We start from the raw sequence: 21785 nt of genomic DNA on the forward strand, positions 1-21785 counted from the left end.
CCATGTTGGAAACTCTTACAGTATGCAAAATAGTGCTTCTATAACTCGACGATGAGAACGAATTTCATGACCTTGTCGTAGGCTAATGCGTACAAGTCGGAACGGTATAGAAAATGATTCCCATCTGTGCGCCACGGATTCATCCGTCTTTACTTCAGGAAGGATTCATCAATGGGAGTGATGGTTGGAGAAAGAATTCTTATCTAAGTCTCCGTTGATTTAGTAAAAACCTGTTTTGGTAATGGGGTTCGGTTGAAACACTCAAAGTAGTGTGCTTTTAGGTTTTTAACCAGAGAAACTCTTCGACGGATTCAGATTACCAACATTCGAATTTAACTGACTCTAATCTGGATTAATCTGGTCATGGGGTTCGTTTGAAACGCTCAAAGCATGCTTCTACGTTTTTAACTAGAGATACTTTGATTGATCCAGATTAGCCAAGGTAGGGTTGGACTTTACTGACTGTAATCCTAATTGATCGCTGTTCCAGTTCCAATTACTAATCTCATTTGCAGAGAACAAAACAAGGAAAAGAGAACTAAAGAGCGCACCCCTGATAATCGTGCCATTTGATTTGATGCATCCTTCACTTTTTAGAGGCCACACCTGGTGCTTCACGGGTGAAGGGAAACTGGGTCAGGTAAGAAACCTTTCTTCATTCATTTTAGAAATCCACAGTGTGTTTTGCTGTTCTGCTGGTCCTTTCAAGATTCTGAAGTGACCATTATATTACTCCCATTTAGAGAAAGGAAGAAAAAAAAACGCATACAGAAACACTACAAGGCAAATTGATTACTTAGACAAATTTACATACGTGATGCAAATTCTAAAAGAATTATCAATGAGAACCCATCAATATCCTACCAACAACAAGATCAACCCAGTCCAAGTCCCCAGGATCCTACCTTCAGTCGTGCCAACAAAACCAGGTCATTCCCCTAAATCTTACTCTTCATTTGCCAAGCCTATACTCTGGGAATGAGTGTTTCCCTTCACAACACAGTAATCTTTCACTGACTTTTCTGGATGTGTGTACTGCTTTGGTTTAGCTTTGAGTCAATAGAATCACAAGGTCCTAGGAAATGTCCCCCTTGGCTTCAATAACTGTGACTTGACCGTCTGCTTCATTACCAATTTTCAGAGAACCATCCTTCATCAAATCAATGCTCAAGCTCTTGAACCTCTCTCTTGAGTATTGTCGAGATGCCTTTCTCCAATCAGTGCCGGTTTTCATCATCGCAGCAAATTCCTCGTAACTGATTCTGCCGTCCTGCAAATTTTTACAAAGTACAAAAATAATAAAAAATCTCAGCAATGAGAGACTTGGCAGCAAAGAAAAGTGAAACATGGAGAAGAGGCAAAAACTAGGACCTTGTCCGTGTCCACCTCGCGTATAATATCATTCAATACTTCATCATCAAAATTTCCAGAATCATCTGTCAAGGTTTGCCGTAGCTCATCCATCTCAATATAACCACTCCCATCCTTATCAAAGAACATAAATGCTCTACGGAAATGTTCATCATTCTCCATCTTCTGTAAGTGGATTGTCACCGTAACAAACTCTCCATAGTCTAATGTACCATTCCCATCAACATCAGCCTGTAATAGAAAAATTGGGATAATACTCCTAAGACAGAATAATGCAGAACAATAAATAAACAAATAACCAAAATCAGTGGCGTGAAGTAGTTTTCAGGTCATAGAGCTATAGTCAATAACCAGTGAACATGAAATACAAATAAAACATTGGAAAAGTGGGAGTAAATATATGGATATAATACATTTCAATAGTCAGTGGCATGGAATGTGTCAGCACTCTAACTGAAGAAGTGGGAGTACATACATGGATAGCATAAGGTATATAAATGACAGTGTGGTTAGTATCCTAAGAAATGTGAGGTGTCCAGGTAGTGAAGTAGTTTTCTGTCTGTGAGTGTGGGCTACGCCAACAGTCTCATGTATCTCCACCCAAAACAATGTCTTCTCATATGGAGAGAAAAAAGAGACCATGGGAGCGCTAATGTAAGCCACACTCCCTGACAGTGTTACCCAAAATGAGATAGCATGGCCAGAGAGGAGTACTGGGAACCTGGCTATAACAGTTTGACTAATAAACCATAAGTATAATCTAAGGGCATATATATGGACATCCACAGGGATAGATGGTCGACAATACATCAGGTAGTAGAGCCTGATTTAACCCTCTTGATTCCCATTACTTTTCCATCTCTACCATGTTCAGGTCACAAAATGTGAAGGAATGTCTCCCATAAAAACCGAAGTAACTGAAAATCTTGCAGACGTATGCAGTGTGTATTGATATTAGAAATACGTACGTTTATCATCTGGAGGTTTCACTAAGTATGAATCACATCAAACTCAGACATGAAGAGATTTGCCAAGGATATCATTTTCAGCCATAATCGGAATTTATTCTAACAATTGTCATACAGTAGTTCTTTATGAAAAACTATAGAATAACCAACAGTATTATCTAAGCCTCAGAAACAATTGACAATCGGTGGTGCATCCTGTAGTCTTATGTATTGCTGTTTCTTTTTTTCAGACATGACTCAGAACTCATATACAGGGTTGTAAGACACCAAGGAAGTTATTGAAGATTTATAAAATTTTGTTTTAACCAAAATTCAAGCCCAGAGAGCAGCCTGGATGCATTTTCTCTGTAGTCCCTTCATAAAGAGAAAATACTTACCACTTCCATCAGCAGTTTCATCTCTGGTTCAGCCAATTGAGAACCAACCTTTTGCAAGCCAGTCTTCAACTCCTCATATGTTATCTTCCCATTGTTATCAGTGTCCATTAATTTAAACATATCCCTTATGACTTCCACTTCTTCAACAGACAGGTGTTCCGCAATTACCTAAAATATTGATTACAGAATCATTCACATGAACAAAAGGAAAATTAAACACTCATATTAACAGGTGTAACCATATAGAAACTTCCAGAAATTTCCACTGGGGTGTGATTGCCATGGAATTGGGTGAATTGTCTCTTTTGGGGTGTATATGGTTAGATTGGAACCCCAGACGAGCAATCTCAGAGCAGAGAGGGCCTTCCAAGGAATCACAGATCAAATAGTTTATGAGATCCCTTTTCGAAGTTCAAGTATTTCTCATCATGATATTTTTGAACCATACAATCTTTCAGCAAGAGCCATCCCATGGAGGATACTAGCTCTCCAGACATGAGTCATTTTGTCTGATAGGCACCCCACTCTCACTCTTCACAACACCCCCCCCCCAAAAAAAAAAAAAAAAAGAAAAGAAAAGAGAAGGAAGGCAAAATAAATCCAATTTATTACAGGTATTAGATACTAACCCGAATAGCTTTCTTTTTAAATCTATTCATCACAGAGAATTGTTTGAGCCTTGTCCTCACAATATCTCCAAGTGGAACATTTGAAGCTTTTTTCGCATTTTGTATCCAGGAATGATCTGAAAAGGTAGAGAATTGGATGAGCGCTAAAAACAAAAGGAATACGATGGACGGTTACTGCAGCAAGAGAGACTTTTAAAACCAAAAAGTGCAGTTGCCAAAAAAAAGTTGCAACTCATTTGGATTTTATTCACAAGATTCTAAGTTCTGTTGGGTAAATTTGACTTTTCTATTGAACACCTTAAGAATTATAGCTTTGCCGGTAATACCCCAGATAATATACCGACTTCATGAGCAAAATATCTATTTCAAACTTCTGATCCTCAGTTCATTAAGAGCTTAAAAATGATTGATGCAGAGCTTGCTATGACCACCTACACTTAACAGAAGGACTCAAATCACTGTATCAAAAAAGCTTGATGTCATACAGGTTATGTTCCTGCAGTAAGCTCAGCTCATTAGCTCTTCTTCAATAGTTCATCAGATTTAGGAATTAAATAAGGCAGAGCAAAATTCACAAGTCACAGCAGTAAAAGTCATAAGCTTGAGTCCAGAGAATCGCCACTCAGTATGGACAGTTAATTATGCTCCTATTCCTCATTCTACACGTCCCACCAATTGATTGCGACCACTCAATATGATGAAAACCACATTAAGAAATAAGTTAATAGCTTTCATTAAACCTCAGAGCAACTTTGATTCATTACTTACTCTCACATACTGGAACTGCAAATTAATGAAGAAATGAACAAGAAGAAAATCATCCAAGAACGAAGTTGAACACAAACAACAGACACTTACCCAGAACCTGCTGAGCCGTCAAACGTTTTTTTGGGTCTGGTTCCAGCATCTGCCGAACAAGACTTTTAGCACTTTCTGAAACCCTAGGCCATGGATCTCTCTTGAAATCAATTACACCCCGCAGGATTGCTAGGGCAACCCCCTGCTCAGTTTCTGGAATCACAACAAACAATGTAAACAAAAACGAAAAGAAAAAAAGAAAAAATTATCAAACAGATCAAAACGATTTCACGGAGACATCGGAGGTTTAACATGAACCATATTATCCACACCTGCCCAAAATGGAGGAACCCCACACAGCAATATATACAAAATTACACCAGCACTCCATATATCAACCTCCTGCCCATAATTCCGCTTCAACACCTCTGGTGCCATATAATAAGGACTTCCCACGATTTCAGAGAAACGCTCCCCTGCTCAGCAGCACATCATAACGGTTAACAAGAGAAAACCGTAAAGCAAACTGAGGGATAGGCTAAAATAGATACGCAAGAAAAAGCAACCCAGAAAGCAGAAACTCAGAAAACACACCAGGGCGAAAGAAGACAGACAACCCAAAATCAATCGCTTTAAGCGGCAGCGTGCTCTCGCTTGTTCGCATAGAGGAAATTCTCAGGTTTAAGGTCTCTATGCATCACTCCATGCTCATGGCACATCCTAACAACCTCAGCGACGGTCCGGGCCACATTAGCCGCTGCACGCTCACTATAATGGCCCTTAGCCACAATCCGATCAAAGAGCTCACCACCCTCACAAAGCTCCATGACAAGATGCACGGCTTCGTTGTCTTCGTAAGTAGCTCTAAGCCTAACGACGTTTGGGTGATCAGGAAGGCTAGACATGATAGCAACCTCTCTTCGAACATCCTCGATGTCAATAGCCGTCCTAAGCTTCCTCTTGGAGATAGATTTGCAGGCTAGGGCTTCTTTGGTTTCTCTATCGGTACATAAGTAAGTAACACCAAACTCGCCTCTACCCAGTTCGCGACCCACTATATACTTGTCGCTGATACGGGTTTTGTGACTCAGTGGAGCAACCTCTTTAAGGACTCTAATCGGCGCCGGAGGCCTTGGGTCTTGAGCATAAGGATTGGGTCTTCGTTCTCTGTGTCCCTTCTTTCTTCTCTTCTTCTTCTTTGCGGTCTTCTGGTTTTCTGGGCTCACTCCTCCTAAGATTGCGTAACAGTTCCCCATATCAAGATCTCAAACGAAGGGAACGAATGAGAAAATCTCTCTGCAGTTTTTCAGAGATGCGTTGTCTTCTTCTTCTTCTTCTTCTTCTTCTTCTTGGGGTGGTTTCAGTTGGGCTTGACGTAATCAAGCAACTCCGGCGGCGAGCAGAAAACAACGCGGATTAAGTGAAAGAGACGACATTTTTGAAAAGTCTCTAATTAAAGGAGCAGGTTTTTAGAATTCTACTCTTCAGCTATACCAATAATTTCTTTTGCTTCGGTAAGCTCATTAGGTTTGATTTGATAACTTACCTGTTACCCCCCAGACGTTTCAACCTTTTTAAACAATGAATCCAGATTTTAAAAACGTATCATTGAAGTGCTTGTTCACGCACGCTAAGTAGTAAGTAGTAACCATGTTGAATGGTCCAAATACGATTATAGTAAGCAAAGACCAAAGACTAAGACGACGACACCTTTTCCAGTCTCAATCCACTGCTGAAAACCTGCCAATCTGAACTTTGGAAGTCTGAAAGTCTGAAATGTTAATGACGATAGAGATAATAACAGTTGGTCTTCCACACACTTTTTAGGCCTTCTTGGTCTACTTGGTCATGCTCTGTCTTTTGGCTTTTGGCAATTTGACCGTCCACATTTTTAATGAACCTTAGAGGCTGACGAATGTGAACTCAAGCACTTTGAAGTCTGAAATCGCTTGAGTATCTGGCCATGGAGGAGAAATAATAATGGGTCTTCTTCACTCCATCTGGTCTTCCAATGAAATACCAAAGATCACTACAAGGAATACGGAAATTGGGCGATGAAAGCTCAAGTCTTCCTAGCCATGCTCTGTCTCTTTTGGGTTCTGGCATTTTCTATGATCCTGAAATTTCTCATCTTTGATTTAGAAGCCGTATCAAAAAGTTCACCAGCTTTTGGTTTCCTTATGTTAGATGCATCAGTTGAAGTATCAGCCGATTCAGACCAGGAAACTGATGGCTTTATTTGGAATTGATGGGAATTAAGTTTGATTAGTAATTTAATTTCTACTAATTGAACTAAGTCTGTATTCTATAATTCTTTATAAATGATTTTTTAACTATAATACAATTTAGATCCAGAATCTAATCTTATTAGAGTATATATCAATCAAACAAAGCTTTTTGTTTCTTTTTTTCTTAGTTTATAGGAACTTTGATCAATTTCAATAGAATTTCAATTGCTTCCTGATTATTTCGAACCAAATTAAATGAAATTTAGTCAAATACGTTAGATTTGCGGAGGATCAAATAAATTTATATGCCAAATGCAAAACTCTACAACATAATCAGCAAATCAAATAATAATTGGTGGTCCATAGAAATGTAAGTAATAATTGACAATCTCGAACCCCCTCACCTTTCAAAACTTATGAAGCTTATCTTCTCCAATCTCCAGTAATGTATCTCATGTTGAAAAGAAAAATCCAAAAATTAAAACTTAAACTCTTAATACAGATAGATCATTCATCGTGTTAATCATTCAATGGGTGGTATATCATTGGGTATATTATATTTTTATAATTTATGAGAAAAAATCCAAAATTTTACTATTAAGAGTCCATTTAGTCAACACAATAAAAGTTAGAACCAAACCAAACGAAAGCTAAACTTCAACACCAAGAATTAATTTGGATTTAATTTATGACCATGTTGAAATGGATTCAGTCCAACCAAATGAGATCAACTGACCAAGTCAATCCAATTAATGTGCGATCATGTCACTCTTTCATATTTTAATAAGTACATCTGTCTATTAACAAGATTAGTATGATTATATTAGAAAAGATCATTTGTTAAGTGATTAACCAGCCTTCTCGAAGTATTACCTGAAAACTAAGTAGACAATTTTTAATTTTGTATTCAGACGTTTTATCCACGAAACTGTGAGATTCTACAAGAGAAAATTATGTGTGCGAGATCGTCGATAGGTGAAAGCTGTTTCTAGAAATTGTTTGTTTTTCTTTTTGAATACTGGTTCATCCACGCTAGTTTGCATAGAATTGATTACATTTTCAAGATAATTTGTATATATTTAATTTAAATATATAACTAGACCTTGTCCTTGACCTCAAAAGAATTAGAACTCTTATCTCATACAACGAAAATTGGTCTTCTAGAAGTCATCTTTATGGATTAATTCATCCTGTGAAGGCCCCTCTCTCAATAAAAGTCTATGTGATGGAACTTCTTCACAAACTTTCTACATCTAGCATCTCATTCTCCTTTATTTTCTTTGTAAGACTTAAAACCACATTTGTGTTATAATAAATATAAAATATGCTATGAAATATTATTTGAGTTCCAATCCAAAACCTAAAGATGTTTAATGAAACTTATTCAACGTACGGCAAAGTACAAACCAAATAAAATAGTGGAAATTGTGTTTTAGTATATCTGTGTAATTTTTAACGAAAAAAATATTTGTTATGCACAACAATGCATACATATGCCAAATAACAAGTTGTGATTTAAAGCTTGATTTCAACTTTGAAAAGTTTAAAAATATCCTTATAATTTCTTTATTTGTTACTGTCCATCAAAAATGATGTTTTCCAGCATTTCCAACATCTAATTTCCTACCAGGGATTGGTGAGAAATATGCTGTCCACCCCTTTGAATCTGTGTAACAAAAGAAAAAATCACAAAGCTTTAAACCATTAATAGTTTCAACTACTAAAAGGATTTTAAGCTGAAAACGTGAACAGGGGTGTTGACTGGTTCCAGCTCTTCCGTTCTCAAAATTAGACCAGGCCACCAACTCCACTCTACCCTAAATAAAGAAAGTAAGGTGGTCATAACAAAAGGAGAGTTAGTGATTGGTTACAAGTACAACATGCATGGAATATAATCCATTATTTATGCCCAAAAGAAAAAAGAAACAAAAGAGGGTCCATGGTTGATCTAACCCTAGAACTACCAGAAAATATTCGTATCCAGTTCTAGGCTTCTAGCCATGTTGGCAAAGCCTACATGCTCTTTTTAGTAACTTTCTATGTAATGCCTCGAAGAGTTAAGTAGAGAATCCAAAATGTTTGTTCATGTATAATAGGGTCATACTTCAGTATCAAGCATTAAATGAACAACTTTGCGCAAAAGTGATTTTCAATACTTTGTGAAATGGATGATCGAGATTGAAATCTTAGACGAACTCAACCATAGGTTGCATTGTAGAGTAATTGTGCAGCACCCAAACAACGTCCTAATAGCAATCAGATCGCGTGGTGCTTGTGAATATTCTAATATAACCACTACAAACAAATAGTGATGCGGCCAATGCAATGTTATTCTAGTGATAAAATTACAACTCTTAGTGAAAGATATCTTAGATTTGATTTTTGCTGAGGTATATGTAATATTTATATTCTCTATATATTATAATATAAAAAGCGTTTTGCAAAAAAAAACAGTAACACGTATTAAAACAATTGGAGAGTAGGTGTGGACTTGAAACCAATTCAGCGCCCAAGTAAACGAGTATGACATGGACGGCTTACCGCCAAAAGGTTGACTATGACCTTAGAAAGTTAGAATACACGCGCTCGCTTTTCGAAAGTTCTCTACTAATTCACACGCGCCGCGTGACGACTCAGAGTCAAACTCGAGTTACAAGAGAATCCGATCCAAACCGGTCCGACTGAGCCACGCAAAGCAAAAAAAAATCTTCCCAGTTCTACAGCTAATTTTAATTGCCTAGAGAATAAGAAACAGCCAGAAAGTAATTGATATTTTAATGGAAGAAGAAAGTGAATAGACAGACAGCATGTGAGATTTGCGATGATGACCATCTGCCTTTTTCTAAAAGTTTAGAATTCCTCAACTTCTTTTCATAGCCAGGCGAGATTATCGATGTGGGCAAAAAGAAAAGGCTACATGATTTGAACCAGCAGCTACTGTAATCATGTTATCACATATGCAACGTGAGGTTGATAATGATGGTGACTTGCTGAGTTCCAGACTCCAAAAGCTTCAAAAAAGCTTCATTTCAGCTGTGCATGTTCAAAAAATGCCAAGGAGATTAATACTTTAGCTGAGATACTATTCAACCATGCCTCATACTGTAGCTTGTTTCTATGATTTCCTTGACCACAACTGCAGGGCCACATTAACATGGGGACTGATCTTTAGATCAATCAATGCAATTAAACTTCCTAATGGCCCATGCTCTGCTGAGTTCCTTGGTGGCCTTCAGCAGCATCATTTCTTGTTCCCTCTGTAACTGTACACTTGGTATTAGCCACTGTAAGAACTAGAGTGTAATGCACTTCTTCTACAAATCATTACAACTCACTCAAATACTATATGAACAAAGTTTCAGTCTTTAAACACTGACATATAAGGTAGCAACTCACTTGTGCGCGCTTGGGAAGTTTGGGAACATGTCAGTAATGGTATTGCCAAGTCATATAACTACACAAATTAGGAAAATATGCAGTCAACGTGTGAATGGAATTGCCAAGTTATATAACTACATAACTTTTCTTTCATCTAATGCAAAAGTTAACATCACAGAAAAATTACAAGACAAGAATGATACAATGTATTCTTTGTGAATCAATGAACTCTGGATCCATCAAGTTTGAAGAAAAATCATGAGTTACAACTAATGTTGTAAAGTTGCCATCATCATTCTTTTCTTCCTTGTAAGATGCTACAACTTGAATTTCATCAAGCAAACTGAAACAGAAATACAGAGATGAGTCAAACTCAATCTTACCCAGGAAGCATGGTCAGGAGAAACATTAAACAAAATTAGTGTTGGTAAGACCAACCATATGCAGTTTATGAGTACATAATTCTGCCGCCTTTTTGTAATCTCTGTGGGTCCTCATTCAAACCCAATCTCCAAGTAGCTCTTGGATGTCCTTCGGAATAGTGTCAGATCTTCCAAGACCATCAATTTACCTTCCTTTTTGATTTGGCATCATCACCAAGGTTTCAGAGACCAGTTTAATCATCATGCTTCAAAGACAGTCGCCATTGTTGTTTGATACTTTGACTGTCCTTCAGGGGTAACCCTGTGTCCCTGTGGATATAACATATAAGGCTTCCATCCAACATTATGTTTGCCCAGTACACCACTGCATACCTAGGCAGTCCCATCAAACAGCTTCCAATTCCGAGGAAGAATCTAAAGCCAAGTTACCAATAGATGTTCCTGCAATGTACCCACCCGACCAAGCATTCTGCAAATCAAAAGCAGAACTTCTTGATTTATTTTGACTTCATACAAAATAAGACATGAACCAAAAGTTAACGGGGACAAAATTATAAACAAACATATGACAGTTGGAGGTAGCACTATAATTACAGTACAACCTTGTCATGGTAGACTGGACTTTCATGAAAGAAGTTTTCCTATTCCATCAGGGGTCTAAAGAATATCTCAACGCCAGCATAACATTGCTTACATCTTCAATATTTTTTTTTGGATGAATAAATAATTATATTAAAATTAGAAAAAATGGAACAAGGTCTTTAACCAACACCCCAGGAAACAATAATGAGGCATGTTCATTGGGATATCATCAACCAGGGGATGGGGGATAGCTATCAATCTAGAAGATACATCAAAATAAATAGCACTCCAAATCTTGTCTATGGAGCGGGATTTGGAGGTTCATCTTCGAAGATTGCACTCCCATCATAGGTGATGGATGGAAGCACAAGACACTAGCTTACCAATCCGATTGCAAATGAAAGTGCTTGAAAAGTTTCTCAAAATCCAAGACCAATCATGAATAAACTTGAAAGATCGCCTCGAACGGGGCCAAATGGAGGCCAGGGCCTTCCCCCAGGTGGATTTGGAGAAAGGGCAAAAAAAGTAAAAGTGCTCTAGGTCTCCCAAACCATTCTAGTAGAGGATGTAGTTGGGGTTTGTGGGTATGTGATGGCTAACAAGGAAGGATTGGGTGGGGATCTTCAATATTAATATAACTATTAATGTAAAAATTTTCATTTTAACAATCCCCAAAAAAATTATTTTCATTTTTGTTTTCCTTCCCCGCAACCCAACCCCCCCCCCCCCCCCCAAACAAAAAAAAAAAGAAAGGTAAAGGTTCATTACCTGAAAATTGAACCCACCAGTTACTCCATCAACATTCAATACCTATAATGGTTTTAAAATTTTAGCATCATGATGGGTCATCAAATGCAAAAAAGAGAGTTTCTAAACCAGGTTAAGAAAAGGTGGGGAAGGAAATGCTACCTCTCCAGCAAAGTACAGGCTTGGTTGTTTCCTACTTTCCATGGTGTTCAATGAGATCTTAATCCAAGATGAGGGAAAAAGTTAAACGATGTGGGCATGATGGAATATGGATATTGTATAAGAAGTTAATTTGAAAGGGTAGGTGAAAACCTCAGATAGAGGAACGCCTCCAGCAGTCACAAACTCATCCTTAAATTGACCCTTCACGAAAACATAGAGATGTGAGCTCTTCTGAGGCATGAATGCCAGCCAGAAATGTGAATTCTCCTGGCTGGGCAGAGCCAGCCACAAATTTGATATAGGAAGATTGGGGCATACCTTTCCTTTCACTCCAAATGAACACTGCTTCAGTAAAGACACAACAGAAATAATGGAGTTATTGGAAACGGATGCCCACAAGATGTCTCCACTTAGACCCTGTGTATTGATCATGAAATGCTCATTCAAATGTATAAATGTACATTGAGATTCAAATTTGCACTCTTTGAAGAATGAGGAGGCAAAGTAACCTCGCGTTCCAAAATATATTTCCAAAATCTCTTCACCAAGCCAAAGTCCAGAGGAAATGAATTAATAACCTTTTGCTTCTGAGGGAAATATAGTTGATTATGTGTCAGCCCACAAATAAAGCATGGTACTTGAAGCAGTATTAAACATGAAGCTTCAAGGTAATTGCATCTGTATGGTAGTCAATAATAGTAACAAATATGGCAATATATATAAAAACGAGAAAATGATGAATGAGACTTTCTTTAAAATATATCCAGTTCGCTAAGAACTTAAAGGGAATGAAACCATTCCAGCAGCCAAATGCATCTATTCCCAAGACTACTTGATAAAGATGGAAAGGAGACAGATATGTAGATTCGAGATCCAGGTTGAGATCAGGACAAACAAGCAAAAGGAGGTAAGACTCCTCTTTTCTTAAAGGCATGATCCCCAAACCTGTGTGACATCTCTCTGAGGAATGAGATCCCTATGAGTGCACATCATGAAATTCTAATCAAGCTGACAACAAATATTCTATCAACCTCTCCCCCCCCCCCCCCCCCCCCAAAAAAAAAAATTCCCACAAAGTTAAACAAAAAAAATATAAGCCTATAAGGTGAGCAGAGTTCAAAGAAATAAGAATAGGACTAAACTGCAAACTGGTCCTTGTGTTGCAAAAGGATGGACTTTGCATCTTCCAAATTTAGATCAGGGAGAAAATCTACAGAAAGAACTCCTGCATTCAGGTCCAAACACCATCAAACTGGATTATCACATAATTAACATATAAAGAAGGCTAAAATGAAAGAAACGCTCTTACCTTTGTAACCTGAACTGAAGAGTTCGCGTGCCCCCCAAGCAGATAAACGGAGAATCACTGGCCCACTAACTCCCCAGTGAGTAATTAACATGGGCCCTACCTACAACCCCAAGTATATTCATCACATAGATTCATATGAAGAAGTTCCTTACATTCAAGAAAGAAAAGCATGCCTGTGTAAGTTGAGGTATCTGCCTTCGGACATTTTCCAATTTTAGCTTTGCTTTAACTTTAGGGAAGGTAACCTGAGCACAAAAAACATTGAAATTCTATGATAACACAGACCTCTACAAAAAAAAAAGTAAATTGAATTAAAACATTAATAGGTATGATATGATTGGGTGATTTTATAACTAATGAGGCAATGTAGTTAGCACAATTTATCTCAAAACTTAGAAAAGAAGAAGGAAAGGAAAAGTCCACCCTAATTTGCAATTGATATTTCAATTCTAATTAAAAAGCAAGTAGACCATTCATTTTTGGAAAAAATTTCCAGCATCTGTTACTGAGGAACCTGAATTATTATGTGAACTTGTGATTATTTTTTATAACCTCTACTGCTGTTTGTTTTTTTTTTTTGGATGAATAAATAATTAAATTAAAGCAACGAGCACTACAAAGGAAAGCACAAAAAGGGAGCCCAAAGCTCAACAGGGGGAAATAAAAGAGGAATTGAGGCCTCAGAAACTAACAATTAACCTATTTCTGGGGGAGTTAATAATAGGGGGATGGGGAGAGAAAGCAATCTAGAGGAAACATCAAAATAGATGGCACTCCAAATCATGTCTAAAGAGCCAGATTTGGAAGTCCATCTTTTGAGATTGCGCTCCCACCAGATGTGATGGATGGTGGCACAAAAAACTAGCTTGCCTAGGCGATCGCAAATGGAGTGACCAACAAAATTTCTCAAGATCCAAGTCCAATCACTAACAAATCTGTGTGAGTGCCTCAAGCGGGGTCAAATGGAGGAAAGGGCTCTATCCCAAAGGGGACGGGAAAAAGGGCAAGAGAAAAAAAGGTGCTCAATGTCCTCTGAACCATTCCAGCAAAGTATACAGCTAGGGTTGGCAGGGATGTGGTGGCTAATGAGGAAGGATTGGGTTGGGAGGGCGAGGTGGAGCACTCTCCAAAGAGTGAGGGTATGACGGGGGATGTGACCTTTGAACCAAACCAATGGGGACCAGGGGACTGGGGGGGTTGATGGAGACGAATAAGATTCCAAGCGGAGGATGTGGTGAAGGATTTAGAGGGCGAAGGGGTGCAAATGGTGGTGTCACGCTACTGCTTGTTACTCATCTTCCAAAGTGAAATCTTCTAAGACTCATCCGATAGAACTATAAGGAGAAGAGTCCCAAAGGAGGATAAAGAACCACATAGTATGTTTACTTGCTACTGGAATACATGTGCAAAAGGGAGGGAAAACCACAACTTTGTAGATAAATTGCAAGAAATATTGGGAAATTCAAACAGAATTTTGAGAACCTTACCCCAGCCAACTCTGCCAACTGTGCATCCTCAATCTTGAAAGTGAATAAACTAGGTACTGGATCTACAATTGAATGGCCAAGTTGAGTGGCAAGAATGTAGCCCTGTGGCCATATAAAAATATACTTAACTCACAAATGGAAATAACATTATAAAACAAGAGTCATAAGACACAAAGAAAAAGCAAAGATAGTGCCCTCCAACCTGCCTACTACTCCCACTAGCAATCAATAAATAGTCAGCCTCAACATATTCAACAGAATCAGCAGTACGTTTCTCAATCTTGATAAGGAACTTCCCATCAACAGTTGTAGACACATTTGTCACTGATTTGCCCGTCTGTAGTACAACTAATTTAGGAAATTACATTTCAGTAGTTGCTCATTCATGAAACATATAACACTCATAGGAAAGGTCAACTCCAAGGTTATAGAAAATAAAAACATAGAACAGAGTATGTAACGTTGCAAGGAAATTTATGCCTAAAACCTGCTGATAATATGCATTGCATTCTGGATAAGTGACTCCCTGGCATACAATGCACCTACCAGAAACAGGAACTGAAGATGGCCTTATCTGGGCAAAATTGGAGGCTACACTAGCTCAATAGTTGGGTTGGCACAGCAGAGTCATACACATCCAATGGTTCATACCTTTGATGGAAAATTATGCATCTCTATAATACACATACAACCCAAAAGAAACCCCTCATAGAAAAAAAACCAAATTGGGGTTATATAGGTGCAGCATATACTGTTTAGTTGTCCTGAAAAGAGCCCTTCATTCAGAATTATTTATCATACGTATGAAGGCATGGACAGAGTTCAGCAATAAGTCTTGTTCCAACTTTGGAACTTTCACGATCTAAGGCTTTGGTAGAGCTCTAGAATGTTTATAACTAGCTTTATAATAATAAACTAAAATGGCAAATTAAGTCACTGAACTCATTTGTACCTCTATCACAAATTATGATGTATGCTACACTCTCCTCTTGGAGGAGGTTAGGCAGCTGACTATCCCAAGTTTGGTGGAGATCACCAATCTAGACCATCATCCTTCTTGATCGCCCATTGACCACATCCAGATAATATCAGGTCACTAGTACCTATCATTTTCACTAGTATCAATACATTCAACTTCATCTACATCAACAGTGCCACAGCAGAAATATTATGTAATTGTGGAAGTTCCATATTTGAAGATATTTACCCTTCAACTTCTAACTAAATAACTATGATTTAGTAATAGATACGCTGGTTATCAAAATTAAGGAACTCACAATTCAAGCATCTCAGATATCCAACTCCAAGAATAAGTTGTTTGGGAGTTCAACCCCATATATTTTGTGAGAATATAGCTAGAAAATTTGTGTGACTACTTAAGTACAGGTAACTTTTTATTGAGACACAAGGCCAAGGTTTCAAACCCCAGTATCAGAGACTGGCTTCAGCACTGCCAATCACAAGACAAATTCAGCCAATCCACTTCAATACTTGCTGATAGTTCACAGAATTTGGTGGTTTAGATTAGGATCAGGTAGACCAAGTGTTTCCAAATCCCAAATATTGATTGCCTGATATGCCCAATCCAATCCCAAATTTCTTTACAGGGACAAGTAAAGATTATATTTTATAAAATGGAATATGGATAGTTAACATTTGGTAGAACATAAGAAAAAGAAATTGATCCAAGACAACATAAAATATCGAATAATAATACTGGATGTTTCCAGGGTCAAAAACGAACCTCCTATTCTCTTCATCTCAAACAGAAGGCAGTCAACTACAGAAGAGGAGCTGTCGCTGACAGGGAAAACCCTTCCATCGTCCTCAGTCTATTGACAGAATAACAACATAAAGTTTTACTCTAATTAAATTTTGCATAATAGAAAGGAAATATAGAGCATGTTACAAAGAATTAAAAAAGAACAGAAGAAGAAGAAGTAAAAATGTAAACCTTCAGCTCAACCCCGTGATCAGAAAACCAAGAGATTGTGTCCCATGGTCCATGCTGACTAAAGAAAGAACCTCGAAATTCCTTATTACCCCTAGGGTAATGTTCTGCCAAAATCTACATCCATTGGCAAAATACAGACAAAATCAGCAGGCCTATGCATCATATGTGTATATATTTTGACATTTCACAGTAAACACTGAATAACAACATGAGATGAAAAGAGAGAAGAACTATACTATCCAATGCATAAATTTTTGGGTTCTAAATCTTATTCAACTGCACATCCATTGACCCTCAAAATTACTGAGAAAAATTATTCACTCCGGATGAGTTCACTGACTTCACCCTTATACTGGACCTAATCTGAATAGCAATGAATGAGAAGCAGATGTGAATTCTTCAGCCAACAAGCATTATCAACCACCATAAACCTGTATTTATTCCCTGGGATTTTCGTATTACCTCCTAAGGATCATTTTCTTTCGTTTTACTACATCGAAGGAAGAAATCGTCAAATGAATTACTGAAGCATCATTTATTTATTTTTCTGTTCATACAAGATCAACTAATGGGGAAACTAGATAGCACCTTCAAGCAAGGTATGATTGCACAAGAAAACATGCACAGAGAGAACAAACACTTCTTAATGGTCTTAGACAGGATGTGCTAGCTCAAAAGGCCTTCTGAGAAATGGCATTTCACCAATGTCAAGAATATCAGCCAGAATGTGGTTTTCTTTGATAATAAATTCCCAAGAAACCCTATTCTTCTCGTGATTTTATGATTCAGATAAATTAAACATTGTTAGCTGCAAAACAAAATACTGAACTTAATGCTTCACTTGATTGAATTTTGATTCAAGGGAAAGAAACTACAAAGCTGCTTAGAAGACCTTTAAAAGATTACATGGCATGACTAGATAAAGTAAGCCCTTATGGCCACTCCCTTACTTGGCATAATCATCATTCTCGCCCTGCTAGAATTGCTTCTAAGCTTGATCGATTCCTCTTGAATGCCTCCTGGCTCTCCTCCTTCCCTGCCTCCCATGCTCTTTTCCTTCACTCGGGGCTCTCTGATCACTCTCTCTATCTCATCCACCTCTTCCCCCTACCTCCTTTGGCCCTAAGCCTTTCAAATTTCTTTGATATGTGGTCCTCGAACCCTTCTTTCATCTCCACCGTCTTCCGCTTCCTCTCATAGCCTCAAGCTCCGTAATACCAATAAAGCCCTCTGCTCCTGGAATTCCTCCTCCTTTGGCAATATCTCTTCTCGGGTCTCCTCTTGTCGCACGGATCTCCAGAGAACCCAATTTCTCCTCCAAAGTGACCCTTCCAACCCCTCCCTTGCTGATTAGGAAAAAGCCCTATCCTCTGATCTCTCTTCCCTTCTCTCCCTAGAAGAAAGCTTCCTTCGCCATAATCAAGTGGCTTGAGCTTGAAGACTCCAATTCTGCCTATTTTCATAGAGCCCTCAAAGCCCGTCATAATTTCAACTCCATTCCTTCCCTTCTCACCAACAATGGTACTTGGATCTTTGACCCCCCCTAGTATTAAGGTTGAGGTTACCTCCTTTTCCAATCCTCTCTCCCCTTCTATCCTCCCTCCCCGGACTCATCTCCCTCCTAATTTGTTCAACAAATTCATTGATTCCTTTTTTTCCCCTCTTTTTGTGCTATCCCCTCCCATGAAGAGATCCTCACCGCCATCCGCTCCCACAAGCCCAATCGTGCCTCTAGTCCAGATGGCTTTAGTATGAGTTTCTTCCTTGCCACTTGGGATTTCCTTGAGCACGATCTTGTTCATGCCATCCGCAGTTTCTTTTTTAACCCTTCCCAGCTCTCCTCCATCAATCAAATTTTCATTTGCCTCATTCCCAAGAAACAAAGTGCCTCCTCTCTCTCTAATTTCCGCCTTATCTCCCTTTGTAATCTCCTTTACAAGTTCATCTCTAAAGTCTTAACTAATAGGCTTAAAAAGGTCATGCCTTCTCTTGTGAGCCCGAACCAATCTGCTTTTATCTTGGGCTGCAGTATTGCGGACAATATCCTCTTATGTGCAGAAATTGTTCATGGTTTTGATAGATCCTCTCACTCTCTGGTCGCTCTTCTTAAGGTTGACCTCCATAAAGCCTTTGACTCTATTCGTTGGGACTTCAGTAATGTCCTTTCCTCCATGGGGTTCCCTCCTCTCTTCATCCATTGGTTGAAATCTGTATCTCCACTCCCCGCTTTTCCATTATCACTAATGAGTCCCTAGTTGGATTCTTCTTTTCTCGTATTGGCATTTGCCAAGGTTGCCCCCTCTCCCCTTACCTCTTCTCCTTGGCCTTGGAGGCCCTCGCTCGTATCCTCCAATCTAACACAAACCAACTCCTTATTTTCCCCATCCCCAAATGCAAATCTCTAAACCTCACCAATCTTGCTTTTCTTGACGATCTTATGATCTTCTCCAAAGCTGACCATCAGCCCATTTCCACCATCCTCTCGGCTCTCTCCCTCATTGAATCTCTCTCTGGTCTCCGGGTCAACCTTGATAAATCTACCCTCTTTCTTTCTAGTGTGTCTGATTAACTGCAAGCCTCTCTTCTTTAGCTTTCAGGGTTCAAGTCTAGCTCCTTCCCCGTTATCTACCTTGGTCTTCCGCTCATTCCTGGTAAACTCACTTGCCATCATTGCCTTCCCATGCTTGACCACATTCACAAGTAGCTCCAACTTTAGAAAGGCAAACTTCTCTCCTTTCCCGGTAGAGTAGTGATTATCCGCTCAGTCCTTCATTCCTCCTATCTCTACTGGTGCCGAATCTTTTCCATCCCGAAATCCATTGTCCATGTTATGGAGTCTTTGTTTTCTACTTTCCTTTGGAAAGAGGGTGAAGCATCGTGCTGCATCCACCTTGTCAATTGGTCGACTATCTGTCACCCAACCTTTGAAGGCAGTCTTGGCATTTGTCGGATCTCTGACGTTAATTTAGCTTGCCTTCTCAAGCTTATTTGAAAATTTGCTTCTAAGCAAGACTCCATCTGGGTCTACTCGGTCTACTCTTTCCTTCTCCAGTTAGACTCCTTTTGGATGGTCTCCATGCCCTCCAACCCTTCTTAGATCTGGAGGAAAATTCTCTTGTTACGTCCTCGAGCTCTCTCCACTATCTCTACCTCCGTCTCCAATGGCTCCTATACATCTTTTTGGCTTGACCCGTGGCATCCGATGGACATCTCTTTTCCCTTTTTGCTGCTCAGTTTATGATACCCGCATCCCCAAAACGACCCCCTTGTCTGCTTTCATATCCGATGGTTCTTGGACCCCCACTCCCCTCCCCATTCTCACACAAGTTTGGGACTCTCCCCCCCCCCCCCCCGCTTTCTAGCTCCCCCCGAGACCTTACCATTTGGCTTCCTTCCCCCTACCAAAACCTTCTCCATCTCCTTAGCTTGGAACCTCCTCTACGCCCGCAACCCTAAACCCCCTTGGCCTCCCTTGGTTTGGTTCAAGGCCACATTCCCAACACTCCTTTTCCCTTTGGAGGGCTCTTAAACCTTGCCCTCCCCACCCAATCCTTCCTTATTAGCCGTTATATCCCTGTTAACCCAAATTGCATCCTTTGTTGGAATGGTTTGGAAGACCTTGATCACCTCTTTTTTTCTTGCCCTTTTTCTAGATCTATTTGGGAGAAAGCCCTATCTTGCATTTGGCCCAGCTCGAGGTGCTCATTTGGTTTCGCTAGTGTTGGTATTGGATTTTGAGAAATTTTTCAAGTTCATCCATTTGTGATCGGGTTGGTAAGCTTGTGTTCTGTGCCACTATCCATCATCTTTAGTGGGAGCACAATCTTCGAAGATGGACTTCCAAATCCCGCTCCAAAGATATGATTTGGAATGTCATCTACTTTGATGTCTCTTCTAGACTTGTAGCTTCTCCCCACCCCCGATTGATGATATCCCAAGGAACAGGCTCATTATTGTCTCTTGGGGTCTTAACTCTTCTTACCGGTCTTCCTCTCTAAGACCGTTTTGTTTGTTCCTCTTTCGTTAATTAATTATTTATTCACTAAAAAAAAAGGAAGCCCTTATGGAATGAAGACTCAGCTGCTTGTGAACCATTAATTGCTACCTTTTGGTTCTTATTCAGTTTTCAGTTAGTTATTAGTCTTTATAAGCAAATGCAATGCAGCCATTTGCTGATGTCTTCTCCAGACTTCAGAAGCTACCTCAACTCTCTAAGTTTAATTCCCGAAAAGCTGGCACATTGTTCTTACCTGGGGGGGGCTTAGTTATAATAATTTACTCAACAAATGATAAAACTGTCTCCCCAACAGTTGGGTCCTGTGAGAGAAGTAAGGTTTGATAGATAGAACAACTTTTTGTCTGATTGAAAATTATACAAACCAGAAATACTTTAGCCATTCGTATCAAGCTCAAAAATCTACATCCGTTACTTTCTGACCGACAGGAAAAAGGAGACTGCTCACCATTTTGTCTGTGCAGTGCCCGTTTGTAACATTGCATCGACCCCCTCCAGAAATTTTTACCTACAAAATTTAAGTCAGCAAGGAGCAATAAAACAGCAGAACAAATAAGAAGCTTTAATATTCAGAAATCTATAGCCTGTATCGGAGCCCAAGTCGATCCCACTAATTCATTCACTCTTCTTATAAACATCCAAGTTTAAGCAAAAAGATGACCCTATGTGCTAATGAATGATAGAAGACACCTCTTCCAAGTTCAGCCATAAAAAGAAGAAAAAAAAATCCACGAGCTCAAGCTTTTTAATTTGGTCCTAAAGCTGTAGTTGACCCTAACTCCCTAAGGTTCCTAAATCCTAAGTAAGACAACAGTAAAAGCATATTGCAAAGGAAGTAATAAACTGACCTTCGACAGAGGCTTTCCTTTCTCAATAACCATCACACCCAAATGGGGAGCTATTGTTTTGGCTCTGATGGCTCCATATATTCCAGCAGCACCACCTCCAACTACCAACAACAACTTTTCATTTCCCTACCAGAGAGAGGAACTATATGACAGTAGAAGAAAGAGATGATGGACCATCAAACAAATGGTTCAACCCAGAAAGACGGACGAAATTAAAGATAAATCACCTGTTGAGCCCTTAAGGTGCTTGAGGCAATAAATCTTCTTCCTCTGCCGGAAAAGATTAACTTTTCATAACTTCTGAATACTTTCGCAGTCTCTGAAAGACCTCCAAGAGGGGCTAGCAAGCGCGCCAATACGAAACTCATCTGTCAGTTTAGCAGTTTAGCTACTCGCATTGCATAGCTATTAGCTCCGTAGTTAAAATGTGCGGAAATTTTAACTATAGTCGCGAGCAACCCTACCACTTACTATTTTCAGTATTCTATAGTCGCAACTGGTATTTACGATTTCGGTCTATTTCAATGCCCTCGACTCCTCAAAACTTCA

The 21785-nt window shown here is 39.1% G+C and overlaps 2 protein-coding genes across 4 annotated transcripts; both read right to left on the reverse strand.

Moving 5' to 3' along the window:
* Window positions 1–243: 243 nt before the first annotated feature.
* On the reverse strand, window positions 244–6335 carry LOC149020403 (calcium-dependent protein kinase 10-like). Its single transcript, XM_089148526.1, is given in 8 exon segments — window positions 244–1270; window positions 1372–1602; window positions 2717–2884; window positions 3346–3461; window positions 4204–4356; window positions 4476–4619; window positions 4738–4783; window positions 4785–6335. Coding segments are annotated over 8 exon segments (1668 nt in total). The 5' UTR covers window positions 5400–6335; the 3' UTR covers window positions 244–1075.
* Window positions 6336–9137: 2802 nt separating this feature from the next.
* Window positions 9138–21774, reverse strand: LOC149020404 (FAD/NAD(P)-binding oxidoreductase family protein). 3 transcript variants are annotated; one of them, XM_089148527.1, is made up of 16 exons: window positions 21464–21774; window positions 21237–21362; window positions 20837–20896; window positions 16374–16487; window positions 16164–16251; window positions 14622–14767; window positions 14420–14521; window positions 13106–13177; window positions 12933–13032; window positions 12766–12848; window positions 12133–12210; window positions 11942–12040; window positions 11774–11824; window positions 11624–11680; window positions 11483–11524; window positions 9138–10601 (listed from the first exon to the last, which is right to left on the reverse strand). In XM_089148527.1, exons 1-16 carry the CDS (start codon window positions 21602–21604, stop codon window positions 10518–10520), a joined length of 1443 nt encoding a protein of 480 aa, XP_089004653.1. In that variant the 5' UTR covers window positions 21605–21774; the 3' UTR covers window positions 9138–10517. The 3 variants fall into 3 exon arrangements, with proteins under 3 accessions (XP_089004653.1, XP_089004655.1, XP_089004654.1); XM_089148529.1 differs by having other exon boundaries at window positions 21237–21378; window positions 21464–21549; XM_089148528.1 differs by lacking the exons at window positions 11483–11524; window positions 11624–11680.
* Between the last annotated feature and the right edge of the window lie 11 nt (window positions 21775–21785).

The sequence above is a fragment of the Hakea prostrata genome, chromosome 3 (genome assembly GCF_041222555.1).
Source record: "Hakea prostrata isolate BN-2017 chromosome 3, UWA_Hpros_2, whole genome shotgun sequence".
Taxonomy (NCBI): Eukaryota; Viridiplantae; Streptophyta; class Magnoliopsida; order Proteales; family Proteaceae; genus Hakea; species Hakea prostrata.

Excerpts from the sequence above, each read along its gene's own strand:
- LOC149020404 (XM_089148527.1), bottom strand. The coding sequence starts at position 21,604 with ATGAGTTTCGTATTGGCGCGCTTGCTAGCCCCTCTTGGAGGTCTTTCA. Across the intron at positions 14,768-16,163 it reads TGAGATGAAGAGAATAGGAG|TTGTACTACAGACGGGCAAA; the intron begins GTTCGTTTTTGA and ends TTCCTAAATTAG. Across the intron at positions 10,602-11,482 it reads CTGGTGGGTTCAATTTTCAG|AATGCTTGGTCGGGTGGGTA; the intron begins GTAATGAACCTT and ends TTTGATTTGCAG.